This window comes from Herpailurus yagouaroundi, unplaced genomic scaffold (genome assembly GCF_014898765.1).
Source record: "Herpailurus yagouaroundi ecotype Mexico unplaced genomic scaffold, PumYag 202, whole genome shotgun sequence".
Lineage (NCBI taxonomy): Eukaryota > Metazoa > Chordata > Mammalia > Carnivora > Felidae > Herpailurus > Herpailurus yagouaroundi.
The window spans coordinates 8683137-8691516 of NW_024412433.1; the positions used below are offsets into that span (position 1 = coordinate 8683137).

The 8380-nt window shown below is 49.6% G+C and overlaps 1 protein-coding gene across 1 annotated transcript in view; it reads right to left on the reverse strand.

Moving 5' to 3' along the window:
- CUNH2orf72 (chromosome unknown C2orf72 homolog) overlaps positions 1 to 8377 on the reverse strand; it is a gene marked incomplete at its 5' end in the record, with an annotated part of 10397 nt that extends 2020 nt beyond the window's left edge. The window contains 3 exons of the mRNA XM_040450344.1: positions 1 to 693; positions 5014 to 5127; positions 8173 to 8377. The exon at positions 1 to 693 is cut by the window's left edge and continues 2020 nt beyond it. Of these exons, the coding sequence (XP_040306278.1) occupies positions 554 to 693; positions 5014 to 5127; positions 8173 to 8377 (459 nt within the window). The remainder of the gene's footprint in view (positions 694 to 5013; positions 5128 to 8172) is intronic.
- Positions 8378 to 8380: the final 3 nt, after the last annotated feature.

Below are 8380 nucleotides of genomic sequence, written 5' to 3' on the forward strand. Positions count from 1 at the left end.
CACACACACACACACACACACACACACACACACACACACACACACACTCAAAGTTTCCAATGCTGCCTGGAGCAGCAGCCTGGCCCTTGGGTGAGAGCCCCTGGGCTGGTAGTCCCCTCATGTATTTGAGAAACAGAAGCCACAAAGGTTCAGTGACATGTCTAAGACCACTCCCCCCAGATCTGATGACTTCTGGTCCAGAGTTCTTTCCAGTCGCACTTGAAATGATGGATGCTCATGCAAACACACCACAGGCTGCCACAGCACCACAGAGCCTCAAAGGAGACAGCCATCTGTCCCAATGGTACAGGGAAACTGAGGTACAGAAAGAACAAATAACCTCACTGTGATCAGAGATTGAGCAAATTATGAGGTGGGGGCAGGTTCCAGGAAAATAAGTTTTCCCAGCTGGCTCAATGCGGCAGCCCCCTGGCAGCAGGGGCCTTTGTGGTTACCACCATTCCAAGGTCACCATGGAGGCAAGGGGGCTCAGTGAGAAGGCGCCAGTCCCCAGAGTGCAGGTTCGAGCCCAGGCAGTCCGGGTGTCCGGCCTTCATCTTGAGTCTCCAGCGGGCTCAGCCGGAGCGTGGACAAATCCATCACAGGCTCTCAGCCCCTTTCTGGGGTCCTCACAGTCTCCATTGGGAAACACGTCTGTCAGGGCCAGCTCCTCCTCAGGGTCCTGGAGGTGATCTGGAACACAAGAGCAGGAACCACTCGATCAGAAGGTCAACTTTGGGAGTGAATAGGCTAGGAATGAAAGGGAGAGAGTTGGCCTCAGCAAATATCTACTTAAAAACCACATTGAAATACATATCAAAAACCTTAAAAATGTACATACCCTTTGACCCATGAATTCCACTTCTAGGATTTTATCCTATGGAGATAATTAGGGATAATTAGTGGAGCTGCTGCGGCCGTCTTGCTACCAGCCCAAGGATGAAACAAGAGTGAGGGCAGCCCAGAGGAGAGAAGGAAAGAACCTGGGCTGCTGAATCGACCAGCTCTGAAGCTGACTTTACCACTAGACCATCTTTTAGGTGAGATACTGAATGACTGTGCTGCTATGCTTGCTTTCTCTGCCTGCAGCTGAAAGCAAACATACCAATTAGATGTGCAACCACGGGATGGGGTAACCATGGCTCACCCACAGGATGGGATTCAGGCATTAAAAATGATGCATGGGGCAGGTGCCTGGGTGGCTCAGTCGGTTGAACATCTGACTTCAACTCAGGTCACGATCTCACGGTTCGTGAGTTCGAGCCCAGTCGGGCTTGCCACTGTCAGCACAGAGCCTGCTTGGGATTCTCTCTCCCCCTCTCTCTGCCCTTGCCACTCCCCTGCGTGCACACATGTGCATGCTGTCTCTCTCAAAATAAAGAAATAAACCTTAAAAAAAAGATACATTGGGGCGCCTGGGTGGCGCAGTCGGTTAAGCGTCCGACTTCAACCAGGTCACGATCTCGCGGTCCCTGAGTTCGAGCCCCGCGTCGGGCTCTGGGCTGATGGCTCGGAGCCTGGAGCCTGTTTCCGATTCTGTGTCTCCCTCTCTCTCTGCCCTTCCCCCGTTCATGCTCTGTCTCTCTCTGTCCCAAAAATAAATAAATGTTGAAAAAAAAATTAAAAAAAAAAAAGATACATAAAATTCCATAGAACTAAACACACACACACACACACACACACACACACACACACACACAAATACAAGTAAAACTGGGGAACTCTGAGGAGGATCTGTGAATTGTTTCAATGTCAATATCCCAGTGGTAATATTATCCGATAGTTTCACACAAGATGTTACCATTGAGGGAAACTGGGCCAAGTGCACAGGATTTCTTTGTATGATTTCTTACAACTGCATGTGAATCTACAATTACACACTATCCCCTCAAAAAAGAAAAGATATCGTTGATATGCAACCATTGCCGTGGAATACTGCAGCCACCATATGTTATTGTGAAGGAAGCTGATTGCAAAACAGTATGCATAAATGTCTGTCTGTATAATCCTATATTTATTATATATGTTATATCATTGGCTACACATAGTCCATGAATGCAATTTTCATTTTAATACATTTGCTTCTACTTGAGATTAAATAATTTGTTATATGCTACAGAGACACCTGGGTGGCTCAGTCAGTTGAGCATCTGACTCTTGGTTTCGGCTCAGGTCATGATCTTGCGGTTCGTGGGTTTGAGCCCCACATCAGGCTCTGTACTCTCAGCACACAGCTTTCTTGGGATTCTCTCTCTCCCTTTCTCTCTGCTCCTCCCTCCCTCTCTCTCTCTCAAAATAAATAAATATACTTAAAAAAAAAAGAAGAAGAGCATGTGACTCTTGATCTTAGAGTCATAAGTTTGAATACCAAGTGGGGTGTAGAGATTACTTAACCAAACAGAACTTAAAAAAAATTGTTGGGACGCCGGGTGGCTCAGTCAGTTGAGCATCCAACTCTTGATTTCACCTTAGGTCATGAACCCAGGGTCGTGGGATCGAGCCCTGCATCAGACTCTGCAATGAGTGTGGAGGCTGCTTGAGATTCTCTCCCAATCTCTCTCTCTCTCTCTCTCTCTCTCTCTCTCTCTCTCTCTCGCCCTCCTCTACCCATGCACATGCTGTGTGTGCTTTCTCTGAAAAATGAAAATAGGGGCGCCTGGGTGGCCAGTCGGTTAAGCGTCCGACTTCAGCCAGGTCACGATCTCGCGGTCCGTGAGTTCGAGCCCCGTGTCGGGCTCTGGGCTGATGGCTCAGAGCCTGGAGCCTGTTTCCGATTCTGTGTCTCCCTCTCTCTCTGCCCCTCCCCCGTTCATGCTCTGTCTCTCTCTGTCCCAAAAATAAATAAACGTTGAAAAAAAAATTAAAAAAAATAATAAAAATAATAAATTGAAAAACACTGAAAAAATTTGTTATATGCTACAGAGGGGGAAGTTATACAAGATCTCTGTAAAATTGTTTAGGATTCCTTTGCTTTATTATTTTTTTCCTTTGGTTCCCCAAAATATCCAAAATGATGATTGAAAAGTTGAAGTGAACATTTTTGTAATTAAATGTTTTAAATATCTGATGTATTTTGCAGATGATGCATACATTATATAGAAGTATATTTATTAAAATTTCTATAACACAAGTGGATCTAGATAGGTAGAACGATGAATAGACTGGTCTACACCAAAATGCAGATTATAGTTACTTTTAAGTGGCAGAATTAAGCAAATGACTTAAACACTTGTTTTGCTTTTTCAATTTTTTTGAGCTTTCACCTGTGATAGGCAGAATTCTAAGATGACCCTCAAGATTTCCATTCCTTGGCGTATCTATCCTGTATAATCTCCTTCTCTGAGTGTGGGTGGGACCTGTGACTCCCTCGATTAGGGTACCGTATATGACAAAGGTGACATTTGATGATTAAGTGACATAACAGGAGACTAGAAAGTCTCCTGCTAATTGAAGAAGCAATTGTTGTGTTGAGAGATGTGTAGAGGTGTGACTGTCAGAGCAGAGGACAGCCCCAGCTAACAGCCACCAACAAGGCAGGGGCCTCAGTCCTACAGCAGCAAAGAAGTGAATTCTGTCCACAACGAAGTGAGCTTGAAGGACTCAGGCTCCAGAAAGGACCGCAGCCCGGCAGACACTCAGATGCAGCTTTATGAGACCCCGAACGGAAGGCCCAGCTAAGCCCTGCCCAGGCTTAACCCATGGAAATCAAGAAGAATTCATGGGCATTGTGTTAAGCCACTAAGTTTATGGTAACTTGTTACGTGCCAGTAGAAGGCTGATACCTCACCTTCTGATTTTTGATTTGATTTATGATTTTTTTTTTGAACATAAAGAACATTTGCCCCCGGGGGCGCCTGGGTGGCTCAGTCAGTTAAGCGTCCCACTTTGGCTCAGGTCATGATCTCACGTTCGTGAGTTCGAGCCCCACATATAGGGGCTCTCCGCTGACGGTGCGGAGCCTGCTTTGGATCCTCTGTCCCCTTCTCTCTCAGCCCCTCCTTCGCTCTCAAAAATAAACATACATTAAAAAAATTCTTTAAAAAATAAATAAAACATTGCCCGTTTCTGTAACAGAGCTGTACTGTTCAGTACACTTTGGGGGTGCAGGCCACATACATTCGGCTGGTTACAACTTAACTCCCCTGGTACTTCTTGTCTCTGTCACAACAGCCTCAATGCCTACAGAGTGCTTCTGGGGACTTCGCAGGACTTTCTTCCCTCCCCTTCTCCTATTAGTGGCCTGATGATCCTACCCTAAAAATGGCTTCAGGCTGAGTTCCTTCCTCTCTGTTCCTAAACTGCCAGCATTGGGTCCAGGCTGCCCATTGTTCCTCCTAGGACCGGGCGGTCCCCTGCTAACTGGTTCTGCCTCTTGTCTCTCCCTGCTCCGCAGTCTGCCACCTCTCCCAAACACCTCTAATCTGGACACCCCGCTCAGAATGACCAGCGGCTCACTATTCCCCAGACACTTGGGTCCAGGGGCCCAATTTGGTGTAAACTCTCCTCTTCAGCCTTAGCCCTACCAGTCTCCCATACCTCACCCCCGGCTCTCCCGACAAGGGGCTCCTTTTTGGAGCATGACATCATGCCGTCAAGCCTTCGTTCACAGTACTTCCTCTCTAAGTCTTACCATTTCCGCCTAGGACGATCTCCAACCCCTAGCTGCCTGGTCACTTGCCCTTGATACTCCCTGGATCCTCAGGGGAGATGGAATGCGTCTGGCTCCAAGTGCCCCGCTATGCACCTGGCGGGCATCTGCAGGGCAGCCCTGCCCGCACCAACTGCCTTCATTAGTCAGAGACCCACGGGGCTAGAGCCCTGCTGGGGAGCCTGTGTGCCTCGCCCAGTGGCAGGGGCACCTCACATCACTCACCTCCACGCCCCGCACATGGCGGGTGCTCCATGGATGTTGGTCCACTCTATCCCTCAGGTCCCTGTGAGCACATGACCATTCCCATAATCCCAAGCACCTGGCCCTCAGGGTCCAGAAGGCCAGGAAGGCAGCACACTCACCCTGAGCTGGGTCACTGGGGGAGGTGGCATCTGGGTCCTTCCCCCGGCTCCAGGGACCCCAAGAAAAGCACGCCAGCAGTGCTGGGAGGCCGGGTCTCTCCCAGGCTCCTGCCACTAGAAAGAACACAAAGTCCCAGAGGCAGCAGGTGAGTGTGCTTGACAGGACTGAGAGATTATCTGTTCAGCAAACCAAGAGCTTCAATCATCAACTGCCCTAGTTTCAACTGTTTGATTAAAAACACAAGGATTTTGGGGCGCCTGGGTGGCGCAGTCGGTTAAGCGTCTGACTTCAGCCGGGTCACGATCTTGTGGTCCGTGAGTTCGAGCCCCGCATCAGGCTCTGGGCTGATGGCTCAGAGCCTGGAGCCTGTTTCTGATTCTGTGTCTCCCTCTCTCTCTGCTCCTCCCCCGTTCATGCTCTGTCTCTCTCTGTCCCAAAAATAAATAAACGTTGAAAAAAAAAATTAAAAAAAAAAAAAAACACAAGGATTTTGATTTATAAAATGGGGTGGACTTTTTATACTTAAAAAATTGAGCCCCCCCATAAAAGATTGCTTTATATATATTATGTTATTTTATCTTCTCAAAATCCTATGATGTGGGTATCGTGCCTGGGAAACCGTATAACACAACTGCCATGAAACTAACAATTCCATAGCACCAAAGAAAATACTCAAAGAGCAGAAATTCTCCCCCTGGGTTTAGTTCAAACTATTTCTTAATGGGAACAGATTTAATCTTTTTTGATAATTACCATAAAACAATTACATGTTGAGTCTAGTTTCCTTATTATATAGTAGCACCTCAGTCCCAGAGAGTCCCAACTCTCTGGAGAAAGCCAACTGGGACACAAAATGTCCTGTTCATAAATCCTTACTCGGGATCTATTTACTCTTAATTTGTACCCTCTCCTAACGAGACTGGATGCTTAGTTGGATTAGGATTTGAACTAAACATAAACTAGGTAAAAGGTCACTGCCAAAAGGCAGGCAACCTGAAAGTGTAATAACTATCAGGCAGGGAGGAAACAGACTGGAAAACTTTAAAAAGCCAGACCCAGCTGCCAGCAAAACCGTAGCAAAGGAAGCCATGGTGCCACCCACCGCAAGAACCCTGAAGAAACCAGGGGACAATGAGTTACAACCACACTCATGACTTTTGGTCATGAAAGGTTTCATTGTTGTTTAGTATGTTTTTAAAAAAGTAGAAACGAGTTTAAGCAGTAGAGAATGATTCCCTTGCAGAGTGTTAAAATTTCTTAAGTGTTGGGGCGCCTGGGTGGCTCAGTCGGTTAAGTGGCCGACTTCCGCTCGGGTCAGCTCGGGTCATGATTTCGTCGTCTGCGAGTTCGAGCCCCGCGTTGGGCTCTGTGCTGACAGCTCAGAGCCTGGAGCCTGTTTCAGATTCTGTGTCTCCCTTTCTCTGACCCTCCCCCGTTCGTGCTCTGTCTCTCTCTGTCTCAAAAATAAATAAAGGGTAAAAAAAAAAATTAAAAAAAAAATTTCTTAAGTGTTGATAGGAGGCAAGGATTCTGCAGGCCAGGCAGGGTGTTGGGAAATGGGAATATAATGTCACTTAAGAGGGAAAGTGACAAAACCACCCGGTTAAGAGTTCTGGGATTTCACTTGCAAATTTACAAGGGGGAGTAGGGAGGGTTGGGAAGGCTTCCTGGAAGAGGAAGTCCAGTCCCAAAAGATGAGATGGGATTGGTCAGGTGAAGAGGAGGATGGGAAAAATGGCTTTCACTTGAGGCAACTGCATTCAAGGCAACTGTAATGTGCACAAAAACTTAGGAGGCCAGAGCACGCTTGGCTCCGGGGAATTAAAAGCTGCTTCTGGAGAAAGGAAGAGGGCGAAGAGACTGAGAACTCAGAATTGTCTAGGCACCAGCTCATTAAGCACAGAATATTTGGTTGTGTAAATTCCCTCCTCTGCCCCATGGGGCCATGTCAGTGAAGAAGCTGGCATCCACAATCACAATAATAACCCACCTCAGGACATTCCCCACGTCTTTCAGGATACTGTTTGCAGAGTTTCAAATTTAGCTGGCTAGCTCACAGATTCGAGAGAAAAGGGTTGCAGGCATGTGGGGGGAGGTTGGGGCAGGCTCTAAGGCTGAGCTGCACGGCCTTCACCCAGGCAGGCCAGGCTAGCTGGTAGGTCTGTGACATTTGTGCCATCAGAGGTCCCAGGTCTCCTTGCTGGAAAAGGCTCCCCTGCAAGCCTGGCATCTCCCAGTTTCTGGTTAACACACCAGTGCCCAGGGAAGCAGAACACAGTCTCTGTCTTCATTAACTCTTTAGCAAGAAGGGAAGGCTGGAGGGCTTGGGGGGCAGCAGATGCTGGAAAAGTGAGGGTGGTGAGGGATCTGGGAACGCAAAGGACAATCCTGCCACCTCTCAGCTTTGCCGGATCCAGCTACACTTAATGTCTGTACTTTAATCCTGAGATACAGAAAAGCTCTTGTTGGTGGAGTAGATTCTGACACTGCCCCCAGCGTCCTCACCCAGGCTGGGAAAAGCCCCTCACTCCCCTCCTCCCACTTCAGGAGAACGTAGAGAGAAACACAGCAGTGGGTGCGCACAGAGTGGGTAGCCAAGGAGGATTAGAAAATTCTGGGCCCCCAGTCCCTCACACCCTGTCCCCCTACCTCCAAGTCTTGGCGTCTATTCCTTTCCTTATTCCTATGATAAGCCCTTGGCGCTTCTGCACTGAGCCTCCCCGTCCCCGTCACATCTCCAGCTGCACAGCGTCCTAGAAGCTCCGCGCACAGCCAAGCCCTTAGTCCCGGGTCTGTTCTCCTCCCCACCTTTAAACTTGGGCATCCTGAGGCTTTCTCACCTCCTCTCCCTCCCCCCAGGTCCCAGCCCAATCCAGTCTTCTCTCCACCAACTTCCCCTGCCTTGAGCTTGCCCGCTCGGCTTTTCCAAGCCCTCCTGCATCTCTAAGGCTCTCTGGATCCTTCCGGAACAGACTGGACCCCGTGCCCAGGGCCCACTGCGCTAGCTGGAAGACCTAGTGCTAGGCACCTCCCCTCTCTCCCGGCCTCAGTTTACTGTGGTGCACCAGGAGGGAAGCCGGCCTAAAGAGTTCCAACTTGGGGGTCTTCCCCCGCCCCGACGCCCCCCGCCCGCCCGCTCCTGGGTCTCGTAGTCTCACCTGCTCGCGCGGGCCCCGCAGCTTGCAGCGCTCTGCAGGCGGCCGCCTGGACGGCCAAACTGGAGGCCGGGTGGCCGGGGCGGTAGGCGGCCGCCTGCACCGGGCCCCCCGCCTGGCGGCCGAACACCGCGCGCAGGAGCGCCTCCAGGAGCCGCAGCCCCGGCGCCACCGCGTCCTCGGGCCCGGCCTCGGCCACCAGCACCCCGAC